The sequence below is a fragment of the Podarcis erhardii genome (genome assembly GCF_964252035.2).
Source record: "Podarcis erhardii genome assembly, chromosome: 6".
Taxonomy (NCBI): Eukaryota; Metazoa; Chordata; class Lepidosauria; order Squamata; family Lacertidae; genus Podarcis; species Podarcis erhardii.
The window spans coordinates 89752981-89767743 of NC_138510.1; the positions used below are offsets into that span (position 1 = coordinate 89752981).

The 14763-nt window shown below is 47.2% G+C and overlaps 2 protein-coding genes across 2 annotated transcripts in view; one reads left to right on the forward strand and one right to left on the reverse strand.

Moving 5' to 3' along the window:
* Positions 1–14763, forward strand: part of NIBAN1 (niban apoptosis regulator 1) — a 98778-nt gene that overhangs the window by 68555 nt on the left and 15460 nt on the right. The window contains exons 7-11 of the mRNA XM_081865782.1: positions 4092–4196; positions 5704–5866; positions 9409–9596; positions 11182–11343; positions 12324–12434. Of these exons, the coding sequence (XP_081721908.1) occupies positions 4092–4196; positions 5704–5866; positions 9409–9596; positions 11182–11343; positions 12324–12434 (729 nt within the window). The remainder of the gene's footprint in view (positions 1–4091; positions 4197–5703; positions 5867–9408; positions 9597–11181; positions 11344–12323; positions 12435–14763) is intronic.
* The window catches only part of NOS1AP (nitric oxide synthase 1 adaptor protein), a 226750-nt gene that overhangs the window by 66772 nt on the left and 145215 nt on the right, over positions 1–14763 (reverse strand). The gene's annotated exons all lie outside the window — the stretch shown is intronic.

The following is a 14763-nucleotide window of genomic DNA, read 5'->3' on the forward strand; positions in this document are numbered from 1 at the left end:
CGCTTCGCAAAATGAATTTCCTATGGGCTTGCTTCGCAAGACGAAAATGTCTTGCGAGTTCCTGCGGGTTTTTTTTTCCTCCTCCCCCCTTTTTCTAAGCCGCTAAGCCGCTTATCTGCTAAGCCGCTAAAAGCCGCTAAAAGCCGCTAATAGCGCTAATCCGCTAATCTGTCAATGGGCTTGCTTCACAAGACAAAAAAACCGCTAGACGAAGAGACTCGCGGAACGGATTCTTTTCGTCTTGCGAGGCACCACTGTACTTTATTTTTAGTTTTGTTCACAGATGCTTATTTATGGGTTTGTGAGAAAGGCAAAAGCAAAAAGATTTCAAAACCTCTAAGTACACACTTAAAAGCCTCAGATGCCCTGTGGGTGATGCCCACTTCAACCTCAGCCCCTGCTTTACGTGAAATTCAGGGACAATTAGGCTGACCTGCATTACCCAAAGGCTTACAGAGATAAGATTGTATGCTAATGACTTTAAATACTTGAACAGCACTGATTGTTATCCTTTATGATACCAGTATTAAAATGTAGGGATGATTACCCAGAGGGGGCAGACAGGTTTTAACCAGAAATGATTGATTGATTGATTGATTGATTCTATTTCTATGTCACTTTTTATTCAAATAAATCCCAAAGCGGCTTACAAACCAAAGATAAAAATAACGTAATGGAACATCACGAATGCAGCATAAATCGTATAGAATACTTAATAAATCACCTGTAAAACAATCCCAAATCCCAAATAAAACAATTAACATCTATGTAACACTATTAACAAAACAACTAAAAAACAGGATAAACATCACAGTTACACCAAAAATCAATATTATAGGATTCACAAAGTACGACAGCATTCATATCTATAAAACAGGGATGTCCAACTCCCAAAAGACTGCGATCTGCCCCCAGAATAAAAAACTGCCCCTTTTTGAGGGGGTTCAGGTCAAAGTGGTTGAGCTTTTTGGGAGAGTAAAAGGAAACAAAGTGCCGCTGAGGGATAACTCCATCTACCGATATAGCGATCATGCGCGAATGGAGGACGGGACGAGGGGCCAGGGCCGTATGCTCTTATGCCACCGCACAGGAAAAGGAGACCGTGATCGACCAGAACCACCAGGGGATCGACCAGTCGATCGCGATTGACCTGTTGGACATCCCTGCTATAAAACAACATTAACAAAATAGCAACAAACAAACAATGCCCTGTTGAGTTTGTACACATGCTCTCCCCTCCGCCATGACTCATAAACTTCCATTCTGTTCAACGCATCAAAATCCAGCTGTACATAACGCTCCTGGCGGCAGTTCCCTTCTGAAGGATCCTTGCAATGGAGGTGGTCAGCACAAAGACTCTCCCCCCTCACATCCTTTCTGCCGCTAGGACACTTCTATTTCCATAACAGGAAAATGGAATACCAGAATAAGACTAGGCTGAAAGTTGGAGGTTAGGTGATACTTGGATGTGTGTTCAGCTATGATTAAAAAACACCATATGCAATAATAATAATAATAATAATAATAATAATAATAATAATAATAATAATTTATTTATACCCCACCCATCTGGCTGGGTTTCCCCAGCCACTCTGGGCGGCTTCCAGCACAATATTAAAATACAATAGTCTATTAAACATTAAAAGCTCCCCTAAACAGGGCTGCCTTCAAATTTCTTCTAAAAGTCTGGTAGTTGTTCTCCTTGACATCTGGTGGGAGGGTGTTCCACAGGGCGGGTGCCACTGCCGAGAAGGCCCTCTGCCTGTAACTTGGCTTCTCGCAGTGAGGGAACCGCCAGAAGGCCCTCAGCACTGGACCTCAGTGTCCGGGCAGAACGGTGGGGGTGGAGACGCTCCTTTAGGAATACTGGACCAAGGCGTGAGTATAGTCATATTTATTAAAAGTTTAGCTTCTCATAGAGTTTAAAAGCCACGCTTCAGCCCCATATCCATACTTCTATGTTGTTGTTGTTGTTTAGTTGTGTCTGACTCTTTGTGACCCCATGGACCAGAGCACGCCAGGCACTTCTGTCTTCTACTGCCTCCCGCAGTTTGGTCAAACTCATGCTGGTAGCTTCGAGAACACTATCCAACCATCTCGTCCTCTGTCATCCCCTACTCCTTGTGCCCTCCATCTTTCCCAACATCAGGGTCTTTTCCAGGGAGTCTTCTCTTCTCATGAGGTGGCCAAAGTATTGGAGCCTCAGCTTCAGGATCTGTCCTTCCAGTGAGCGCTCAGGGCTGATTTCCTTAAGAATGGATAGGTTTGCTCTTCTTGCAGTCCATGGGGCTCTCAAGAGTCTCCTCCAGCACCATAATTCAAAAGCATCAATTCTTTGGCGACCAGCCTTCTTTATGGTCCAGCTTTCACTTCCATACATCACTACTGGGAAAACCATAGCTTTAACTATACGGACCTTTGTTGGCAAGGTGATGTCTCTACTTTTTAAGATGCTGTCTAGCTGCAGGTTAAATGATTCTACAAGGTGCTTCCACTCACCTCAAACGTGATAACATCTGGACATTTTGATGTACCCGAGGGGATTAAAGTATTATTTGAAACTTGCACAGCTCCGCATTCACCTGGCAAGCTTATAGCATCTCATTAGCTGTTTTGGCAAGCTGTGGAAATTACTCGCAGCCCATATCTCCCTTTAGCCCTATTTTAACAGAGCTTAGATAGATTACATTATTATCTCCTTAGTCATGAGTCACGCGGTTCGCTAGTGCCTGCTCTTTTTGTGCGAAGTGTATTAAAAACAGAGTATTAAAACCATCACCATCATCGTATTGTACATGCAGGAATTGGCCAATGGATAGCTGATGGATAAAAGTAACAAAAAACTATTGTAATATAAGGATAATTATCGGAAATGAAATGTGAATTAGAAATAATTGGGAAAACTGTGCAGCAACTAGAGGAAATTATGGACGCATTGACAATGGAGTGAAGGGAACCATTTTTGGAAAAAATGTATTAGTTTTAATTTGTGGTTGATTTGTTAAAATTTGGAAAATCAATAAAAATGATTTGGCAAAATAATAATAATATTTTTTATTTCTGGGCCACCCATCTGACTCTGAACAACAGTGTAGTGTTAAGAATATAGGTTGTCAGAACTTTATTATCCCAATAATAATAATAATAATAATAATAATAATAATATTTATACCCCGCCCATCTGGCTGGCCTTCCCCAGCCACTCTGGGCGGCTTCCCAAAAAATATTAAAATACTGTAATACATCAAACATTAAAAGCTTCCCTAATACTCCCCTCTTTCTACCCGTCTTGCAAGGAACAGGCCACATACTGCTAAGTAAGTTTAAAATGCTTTACTTACAGATTCATAGATCTAACACATGTGTTGTTCCATGCAACTGCAAGGAGAAGCACAGGCATAATACTCTTGGGCAGAAAATATAGAATATAGTTCCAAACATGTACTTTAAGCTTGGGAGCAAGCTTACACTCATGCTTTGTTACATGATGCCTGGGAGGGAAAGCTTCGCTTCCTCTGGAGAGGGTGTGTGATCTCATTGAATCTATCTAGCAATGCAGCTCTGTGGTCCTTAACCTCTTCATGCACTAACTAGAAGTCATGTATAGTTATGCTTGACAGCAATCTCCCACATGAACCAGCTCCTTAGCCTCTGAGTTTCTGCCACGATAGCTTCATTCACAGTGTTCAGGCACCGTATTTTTCGCTTCATAAGACACACCTGACCATAAGATGCACCTAGTTTTTAGAGGAGGAAAGGGAGAAAGCCCTGTTTTGGGGGGGGATCAGCTCACAGTTGCGCAGCTTCTTTTGCAAAGGGGAAAAGCCCCGTTTTTTTGAGGATCAGCTCAAAGTTGTTGAGCATACTTTGCAAAGGGAAAAATTCCTGTTTTTATGGGGTTCAACTCATAGTTCTGCAGCTTCTTTCCAGACAGATAATCTAATCAGCCAGTCGCACACGTTCGCTCCATAAGACGCACAGACATTTCCCCTTCCTTTTTAGGAGGAAAAAAGTGTGTCTTGTGGAGCGAAAAATACGGTACATGCTTTTGAGGCTGAAAATATAATTGTTTCATTTTTCTCCCTTGTTAGATTCTCAGCAACCTTGTAATGGAGGAACTTTTACCTAGCCTTCAGACTATGGTGCTTCCTAAAATGAAAGGGAAGAGACATGATCGAAAGCGGGCGTGGTTTGGTGTAAGTATTGTTTTCCCTGTTTCCTGAGCAGTAGGAAGTTTATGGGCAGCGTTTTACAGGTTGAATAGTTCAGAGACTTATAGTGGCTTTGTAATAAATTCTATAAGCTGAGCAGAGGGAAGCAAACAGTCGTTCAGTGTGAGACAATGCTAGTACTGAAGTCAATCCTTCAAAGGTACAAGCATACCCACAGCTGCTTCTTATACTATAATGCTAAGACTTCTTTATCTTGCAGGAAATATATTTAAAACTGTTTCAGCTCCACTCCAGGAAGCTAGGGTGCTTTTCAAAAGTTCCAGTGGCTTGCAGTAGCCACCGGCGATCAAAGGATATTAAAGCAAGCTTGCTCAGCTTTCCGGCTATATACAAAATACTTCAGTGAAAGTGATCTTTTTGATTCGGAGAACACGCTTACAACTGTATGGTTACTGTATTTTTCGCTCTATAGGACACACTTTTTCCCCTCCAAAAATTGAGGGGAAATGTGTGTGTGTCCTATGGAGCGAATGCAGGCTTCTTGACTTCAGCGATAGCAACACTAAGCCTCCGAAGTGCAGAGGGAGCGCTCCGTCCGCGCTCCAAAGCTTCGCGTTGCTTTCGCTGAAGCCTGGAGAGTGAGAGGCGTCGGTGCGCACCGACCCCCCTTGCTCTCCAGGCTTCAGGGATAGCCGCGTGCACAGTGACGTAGCGTGGGGGGTGCGGGGGGGGTGCGGCCGCACCGGGCGCAACATCTGGGGGGGGCGCTCGCCGCCTCCGGAGTCGCCGAAGAGCCTCGGGCGCAGGGTGTAGCAGAGCCCCATGTATCGCGGAACCGACGAGCTGTGCGCACGTCCGGGCTGAAGGCGTCCAGCAGGCAGCGGCTCTCAGCGCTCGCCGTGGTCCCCGCGCATCAGGGCTGTGGAGGGCGCGCCAGGCAGCCCCTCCTCACAGCCCTGCTGCCACTGCCGCCGCTGCTGCAGCTGCTGGGCCATGTTGCATTTCCCTCGCCTCTCTGCCCTCCTCCTCCTCCGGGCAAGCGGCGTCGTTTGGGCGGCAGCACCAGCGGCAACTCGCCTCAGATCACCTGACACGGACCCGCCGCCGCCGCCGTGGCTTCCTTACCGTAAATACCCCAGCCCAGGCAGCAGCAAGAAGAAGCTGGCAGCGGCGGCAGGTTAGGGGTTAGGGGCGCAAATTACTTGCCTTGCCCCGGGTTAGGGGCGCAAATTACTTGCCTTGCCCCGGGTTAGGGGGCGCAAATTACTCGCCTTGCCCCGGGTGCTGACAACCCACGCTACGCCGCTGCGCGTGCAGCCCCTCCGGCAGGGAGAGGTTGCGCGGGGCTAAAGAGGAAGCCAAAACAGCAAGCGGGATAAGATTTTTTTCTTGATTCCCCCCCCCAAAAAAAAACTAGGTGCACCCTATGGTCCTGTGTGCCCTATGGAGCGATAAATACGGTAATTTGTAGAGTAGCTAGCTGGCCTGTGTTGCCATTGATAATCAGCTTTTGTGCTTTCCCTTCTCCTAGATACTAGAAGAAACCTACCATTTGGTCCAAAATCAGGTTTCCGATGGTTTACATTCCCTGAAGGACGAATGCAAAAAGGTTGCCGCAGGCCTTGAAGGAACCATTCGGTCAAATATGGATGAAATTCTGACCTCCAAGAATCACTTAGCTGGGAAAATAAAAGGTTGGCGGTGTTAATTACTGGTTGCTGGGAATCACAAGTTGGGGAGAGGATTCTTGCTTTGGTGTGTCAGGGACTGGCAGGATGTTGATGAGAATTCAGCAGGGGGAAGGGGGCTGCAGTCCGACTTGGGAGAGGGGGCCAGTGATCTGTGGGGAACTGTACCGGCCAGGAGGCAGGAGTCGGAGGGAGGGGAGGCATCAGAGCTGGAGGGTGGAGCACGGTATGGGGTGGAAGAAGAGGAGGAGACAGCAGGTCAGGCCAGGTGCTTCCCCACACTGTCTCCCAGAACCAGGAGGGGACTGAAGAGGGGTGAGCAGAGGAAGCTTCTACTCAGGCATAGTCTCCGCCTGTATGCACGCAGCCCGTTAGGGTGAGGTAAATAAACTGGTGGAGAGGGAGCGATCCCCTGTCGCTGCAACTGCTCCGCGGAGCACAGATCTGGAAATAAATGCCTAGATGCTAGACTGGTGTGTTGGGGTATTCAGAATTTTGACATTATAGAGTTAACTCTTTGCCATGTGCATTCCTTTGGCTGGGGAGCCCCCCCTCCCCCGTGACACATGGGCACCTGATTGGCCACTGCACCAGGGGGTGGGGCTAGCCTCCCGCGGGGGCAGGGCAAGCATCCCAGGAGGGCACCGCGAGCAGCGAGCATCCCAGGGGGTGGTGCGGCGATGTCACCCCCCCCCAGGGATGACACCCGGGGCGGTCCACACCCACCGCACCTGCTTCCTCTATCTGTGTGGGTGGGGGCATTGGCCTGCCCAAGAAAGCCTGCTCTAATCTTAAATAGAAAGGATTTTGTTTAAAAATCAGTATTTTTCTACTCCTTTGACCACTAGAGGAAAAATTAGCATGTGAAACTTTTTCTTGGCTTGGAGAAACTGTGATAAGGAGAAATTTACCTGCTAAATTCTTACGTGTGAAGGTCACAGGAGCATAACTAGTAAAACTAGTTTGCAAACCTAAGATTTATGCTCTGAGCAAAAGCTTCACTGCAAATTTCCAATCCATGAACTGGTTAAGAATTGCTCCATCGTCATACTTTGGAGACACGGGAGTTGTCAGCACGGTTCAGAGGCTTATCCTCAGAAAACTGCTTGACGTAGGGTATGTTCACGTGTAAAAATCTTTTTCCTTTGCCTTCTGGAAAGTATGTTACTCTATTGCAAGCTGGCAGGAAAGTGACACAATAAGCCTACAAGAGAGGGCACATATTATTTTCCATTCAGGTGACCAGATCAATAAAGGACAATGAATCTTGCGCTCGCTTGCAATAATATGAACTAACTCCAAGAAAACATGTCTTTTACTTTCTGCTTATAATATTTTCTTCCCCTTAAACTTTAGTTAGTTATGAAACTCTCATTGTGCTGGTTGAATCCAAATCGGTGGTTTCTTCCTTGTATTATGGAAAGATAAAGTAGGACCACCTTTGTGCCTTTTAGTGAAAGGGCATCCTTCTCCAGTTTTGTCCGGCATGTTGAATACACTACACATTTCATTTCCATCGTATAATGTGTGTGAGGGCACAAACTTCACTTAGAATTCCCAGTTGGTGATGGGTGTGGCCTATGTTACTGTTGATAGTAAAAATATATTAATGCCCTCATCCTTCAGTTCTTTCCGTAACCATTAGCCATTTCCTTGTTGGGAGATTTCAGCTGAATTGAACTGGAGTACAGTTTACATGGTGTGGTCTAGAAGTATCCTTTGTTTTCACAGCAACAAGTCACCAAGGCTTAATAGGAACAGAACAGCCTCTGTATCTTGGACATCTTGTTTTGCCTTGATTCCCTGTACTTAATAATAAACTAATCCATAGTTTTAATGCTTGCAACTTATTTTAAATTGGGCTGGCCAGTCAGAGATAAAAGCTCCATTCTTGTTCATCAAAGGGAGTTGAGCAAGCCTAAATATGCCCAAGGGTTACCATAATTAGAAGAAGAAGAAGAAGAAGAGTTTGGATTTGATATCCCGCCTTTCACTCCCTTTAAGGAGTGTCAAAGCGGCTAACAATCTCCTTTCCCTTCCTGCCCCACAACAAACACTCTGCGAGGTGAGTGGGGCTGAGAGACTTCAGAGAAGGGCGACTAGCCCAAGGTCACCCAGCAGCTGCATGTAGAGGAGCGGAGACGCGATCCTGGTTCCCCAGATTACGAGACTACCGCTCTTAACCACTACACCACACTGGCTTTTCTAAGTGTTAAAGCTCTGTGGAACTGATACAGTGATAGCACACTGAGCTAAGAAATCAAGTGCTCCAGACTTTCACCATCCGGTAAAAGAAACATTCAGAAATTTTGATTACAGTATGAAGTTTACAAGTTGCATCTCACCTACATTGCTATTTTGCCGGTAGCCAATCAACTAGCTTGTTTTGCAAAACTACATGTATAATTCTCCTGTTCTCTTTACATCATGACTAAGAAACTGAATCAAGAGTGTCATTCTAGGAAAGATCTGGTAGTTACCAGACTCTTTCCTCCCCTAGTCATGTTGAACAAGGATATTGTAAAATGCTTGTGCGCATGATGTGCAATATGCTTATTTGTGTGAGAGTGTGCTTGATGCATCCTTTTCTCAAAATGCATAGAGAGGCACTGTTCCAGTCCAATGGAACAAGAGCTGCCCTTCTTGCCAGTGACTCCAGTGTCTGGACTGAGAGTCAAGAATTACAACTGTACTTCATAGTGCAGTCCTATTACTTTGATCCATAGAACTCAATGGGAGACACTGCTAACTAAGCCAGACACAATCTGCATATTCTCACGATGTGCAGGATAAAGAAAAAGGTCTGTGTATCGATTAACCTGTCACTGATAAATGACTATATACAGTCGTACCTTGGTTTTGGAACAGCTTAGTTCCCGAACATTTTGGCACCTGAACGCCGCAAACCTGGAAGTGACTGTTCCGGTTTGCAAACTATTTTTGGAAGCTGAATGTCTGATGGGGCTTCCGATTGGCTGCAGGAGCTTCCTGCAGCCAATAAAAAGCCACGCTTTGGTTTCTGAATGTTTTGGAAGTCAAATGGACTTCTGGAATGAATTCTGTTTGACTTCCAAGGTATGACTCTGTGTGTGTGTGTGTGTGTGTGTGTGTGTGTGTGTGTGTGTTTCTGTTTTACAATTTTACATCCTAAAGATATCAATGACTTCCCTTCTTCTCTTTCCATGGTTCATTTTACATATCATAAATCCTTCCATATTTTCAGAAACTATACTATTCAGTATTCCATTATTCCATCCATCAAAACTTATTTACACTGTTGAATTTATCTTAATGGTGCCAGCGTTTTCAGCTGTACACAGTTATTTTCCATATATTCAATAAATGTTTTCCAATCTTCTTTAAACCTATGTTCTTCTTGTTCTCTTATTCTATATGTTAAGCCTGCGAGTTGTGCATATTCTACCAACTTAAGTTGCCACTCTTCTTTAGTTTGGACCTCACTGATAAATGACTTTAGGTGTCCTTTGGATTTTGATAGTCTTTCTTATCCTTTGAGCCTCTAACTCCGGCCTGCCTTAAACTTTCAGAGAGTATATCTGAGCCCATCCAGACCTGTTGCGGCGAGAGCATCCAGCCTTTTCTGGCTTCCATCCTGGAGGAGCTCATGGGCCCAGTGAGCTCTGGCTTCAGCGAAGTCCGTCTTCTCTTTGAAAAAGAGGTCAATCAGATCAGCCAAAATTTCCAAGAGACAAATGACATTGCAAAGCTGAAAGAGGTATGATAGCCACGTGATGTGACCTTTGGTTCAGTCCCCACCTGTTCACCCAAAAAGTAACAGTAACCTGTCTCACAAGATTCTTTTCAGGAGGAATAGGATAAGGGAATATTGCTGTCTGTCGAAGCCTAATGAACAAGGTTACAAATGCTAAGCTACATTCCATAAGCCGTAATTGTCATCTGTTTGTCTGCAGCCATTATCTTCCTACTCAAAGGCTCAGAAAGAGCCAATGTACATAATTGTAAAGGCTGCGGCAGTATATAGTGATTACTGCAATTGGAATTACAATTCTTAGATCATCTTAAGGTCATACTGTATATAGCATTTGTCCTGTAGCTTGCCCTTGCCAGTTTACATTTACAGAAAGCAAGTAGCTAGTTGGGAGCAATAATATTAACAACAACAACATATTTATACCCTGCCCATCTAGCTGGCTTTCCCCAGCCACTCTGGGCGGCTCCCAACAGAATACAGTGGTGCCCCGCAAGACGAACGCCTCGCAAGACGGAAAAACTGCTAGACGAAAGGGTTTTCCGTTTTGGAGGCGCTTCGCAAAACGAATTTCCCTGTGGGCTTGCTTCGCAAGACGAAAATGTCTTGCGAGTTCCTGCGGGGTTTTTTCCCTCCACCCTCCCTTTTCCTAAGCCCTAAGCTGCTTATCAGCTGATCCGCTGATAAGCCGCTTATCAGCTGATCCGCTAAAAGCCGCTAAACCGCTAATAGCGCTAATCCGCTAAGCTGTCAATGGGCTTGCTTCGCAAGACGAAAAAACCGCTATACGAAGAGCCTCACGGAACGGATTAATTTCGTCTTGCGAGGCACCACTGTATTAAAAATGCAGTAAAACGTCAGACATTAAAAACTTCCCTTAACAGGACTGCCTTCAGATGTCTTCTAAAAGTCAGAGAGTTGTTTATTTCCTTGACAACTGATGGGAGGGCATTCCACAGGGCGGGAGCCACCACCGAGAAGGCCCTCTGCCTGGTTCCCTGTAACCTCAACTCGCAGTGAGGGAACCTCCAGAAGGCCCTCAGACCTGGACCTCAGTTTCCGGGCTGAATGATGGGGGTGGAGACGCTGTTTCAGGTATACTGGGCCGGATTAAGGTAGTGGCATCTGGGTAGAGGATCTTTCGCCCTTTGCCTCTATATTTGTCTTGATCAGACTTGCTGCCACCATGTGCCTTCTGTTCACATGGACAGCTGTGAGTCCAAAATGACTCCCAGACTGTGCACCTGGTCCTTCAGGGGCACAGTTACCCCATTCAGGATCAGGGAATCCTCCACACCTGCCCGCCTCCTGTCCCCCAAAAACAGTACTTCTGTCTTGTCAGGATTCAACCTCAGTCTGTTAGCCGCCATCCTTCCTCCAACCGCCTCCAGACACCCACACAGTCATTACCACTGGATCAGTCATTCATTACCACTGGATTCATTACCACTCAGTCATTACCACTGGATCTTCAGGGTTCCTGAGGCATCAGTTCTTTGCCTAGGATAACACTCTTAGCCACTGCGTTTCACCAGCGCAAAGTAGTTGCATAAACATTACTGAAAACCTATGGATACTGTCTTCCTGACAGAACGTGAAGCACCTGACAAACCTCCCCTACGACTCTGTGAAAATGGAACCTTGCTATCTGAAAGTTGACCTCCTTCAAGAGCAACTCCAGGACCTCAAGAGCCGCTTCAAATTCTATGATATTGGCTTGGTTATACAGATGACCCAGAACGTCATGCAGGAGGTACTGTAAAATTCACATTTATTTTGACAGCCTAGTTTTTGGTCTTGGTGCATGCACCCCTTATTGTTGTCAGTGGCTCAACACACATTCAGATTACTGGCCAATTTCCAGTGGGGTAGTATTGATTTCTAAGGCATTAAAGGTAAAGGGACCCCGATCATCATGTCAAGTTGTGACCGACTCTGGGGTTGCGGCGCTCATCTCGCTTTATTGGCCGAGGGAGCCGGCGTACAGCTTCCATGTCATGTGGCCAGCATGACTCTGGCGAACCAGAGCAGCACACGGAAATGCCGTTTACCTTCCCGCCGGAGTGGTACCTATTTATCTACTCGCACTTGATGTGCTTTTGAACTGCTAGTTGGCAGGAGCAGGGACCGAGCAACAGGAGCTCACCCCGTCGCGGGAATTTGAACCGCCGACTTTCTGATCGGCAAGTCCTAGGCTCTGTGGTTTAACCCACAGCGCCACCTAAGGCGTTAAGCACTCCCAAATGCTATCTGGAAAATGGTTCGCCCCGTCAGAGCCAAACCAGCATTCTGACCAGCCGTCTCAGAAATCCAGATCTGGAGTGTGTGCCTTCTAAGCTAAGGTCCCTAAGCTCTTAGTTCAGTTACTGGAGCAGGAAGTGAAGAATATAGAAGTCACTGTTGTATCAGGCGAGGGAAGAAAGTCAAGCGAATGGAAACTATATCAGACCAGATTGATGCAAAGACTTCATGTTGCCTGTCCATCGCAGGAGATGATGTCACTGTTCCCTTCTGTGCCTGAAGAGGATTCACAGAGGGTTGACAATAATCATCAGGCTAGATCCCATCCCCAGACCACGAAACTCCTGAATTAAGCCGTAGAGTCTCTGACAGAACCAAGATGATGATGTGTTGTTGCCAGAAGTGCCTTGAGGTTGATGTAGGTTCATCTTGGTGACTCTCGGAATTTTGTAGGCAAATAAATATGGCCTCTATCTCTCAATGTGTTTATAGCTTATGGAAAATGCTGTATATACCTTCGATCACCTGCTGAGTCTAAGTCATCATAGGGATGCGGCCAAAGTGTCAACAGCCATTGAGAAAGTCAAACTCCGTGTTCTTAAGGTATGCTGTTTATTTACTTATTCCTGTGCAAGGGAAATCTAGGGGTGTAGTGTCTATTATAATTATATATATCACCACATTTAGACTTGTTAGACCAGTGGTTCGCAAAGGGTGTGGCAGGAGAGGATGGTAAGTGGGGTGGGAAGACACAAGGACAATCAAAGAGATATTTAAACATTTCAGGCTTGTTAATAACATATTTTGGGAATGAATCATGGTCTTATGTAGTTGCATTGTTTCATACTTTCAGTGCTCCCTCACTGCTCATATTATAAACATGTTCATATCTGTCAGAGCCACCCGAGGTCCCAGCTCACAAGAGACCAAAGTCCAGTCCAAGTTATGTACAAAAGGATTTATTGAAGATCATTGTAGCCATTACATCCCAACTCCGTGGCTCCGCATCTGTTACCCTTAGATGTTAGAAGTCCCCTCTGAGTCCTCTCCCGCCTGCTCCCCCCTCCTTCGTGCTTTGGCACCAGGCTCCTCCTCAGAGCTCTCCTCATTTCCGCGCGCCTCTATATTTGAACTTGGCGCGCGTACGTTGCCTCTGACCTTCCTTTCTACAGTTACGCTGCTCTCGGTACTACACTCCTCCCTTTCAGGCAGGACGTCTTGCTCCGAACTCCTCCCCCTTCCTCCTTCCTGTCCTGCTCTTTCTGACACACTGGCAACTCCCCCCCCTCCACTCCGTTCCGACGGGGGAGCTGGTCCCGCTTTGCCACTCCCACTGGGGATTCCCTCTTCGTTCCCCTCTTTCTGACTGCTTCCCTCTCTATTGCCCCTTGGCCTGACCAGGGGGGCTCCCTTCTGGGAATCCTCTGATTCGCTAGACGGACTTTGGGACAACCTCGGCTCGTTGTCGTCCTCTTCCTCCTCGCCCTCGCTCTCTGTCTCCTCTCTCCCTAAAACCCTGACATCCATCCCCCCCTCGAAGCCCCCCCTTCCCCCCTTCCGCTCATCGGGTGCAGGTTGTGGAAGCTGCCGCTCTTCGGAGGCGGACGCAGGATACAGATTCTGCACCTCCATCTCCTCTGTTTGCAGTTCGTTGTACGAGTGTTCGAATTCGGGTTCTTGACCCAAGGTGTTCTCTTCTCCCTCCTCCATTGGTACCTGGTCCGGTGCTGCCTGCCAAGGTCCCGTCAGCCATTTCCTGCGCCAGTCCTCCTCTGGTTGCTCGTCCCACCAATAAGAAGGTTCTGTGTCCACCCCCGAACACGATCCCCTGGGCGAGTTGGAGTCCGGCGACCTTTCTTCGGCTGAAGAAAAGCCGTGGAAAGTGCTGCCTGAACATGTGGGCGTAAAGAGCCAGTCATCAAAGTACTCGGCTGGCATGGGTCTATGAGGGAAAAGGGCATGGAACTCGTCTTTTAAAAGAGGTTCGTCTAAGGCGTAGCCCGGCACCCAACCATTGGCACTGACTGGGGCACCCTCTCTGACTAGAAAATATTCTACTCCCTCTTGCCCCCATCTCGAGTCCAGGATCTCTGTGACCTCGTTGAGTGGTTCGGCCCTAGGCGCCCTCTCCCTCTCCTGTGACTTAGTGTGTTGTTGCGTGACTGTGTCAGACTCCTGAAACCTGTGCGGTGCCTTGTAGGGAGTGAGCACCGATCTATGAAAGACCGGGTGCACTCTGGAACCTTCGGGGAGGGCTAGTCGAAAGGCTACAGGGTTGATTTTAGCCTCCACCTGGTACGGCCCTAACTGCCTGTGCCCCAGCTTCTTCTTGGCCAACGACTTGGCTGGCATCGCTTGGGCCGCTAACCACACCCAGTCCCCCACCTGGATCTCCTCTCCCTCTCTCCTGTTTTTGTCAGCCTGCACCTTATATGCTTGCTTGGCCAGCTCTAAATGTCTCCGCAACTCTTCGTGCACCTCCTGCAGCTCCGCTGCAAACTGGTCGGCTCCTTGCGGCACCCCCTCTCCCGGTGCCACGAACCCCGGGAAGGTTCTGGGATGACGACCATTGTTCGCGAAAAACGGTGTCACCCCCGTGGACGCGTGCTTCGTGTTGTTATAGGCAAACTCTGCCATCGGCAGGTAGTCCACCCAAACTGCTGGTCGCTGGTTGGCGTAACATCTCAGGTACTGCTGCATGATCGCGTTGACCCTCTCAGCTTGGCCGTTGGTTTGTGGGTGTCTCGCCGACGTGAGGTTGATCTTGACGTTCAGGATACCTAAAAGCTTCTGCCAAAAATTGGAAACAAACTGGCGCCCCCTGTCGGACAGGATGGACTGCGGCAGCCCATGCACCTTGAACACGTGATCGATGAAGAGTTTGGCAGTCTGTTCCGCCGTCGCCACCTTTGCGCATGGAATGAAGTGCGCC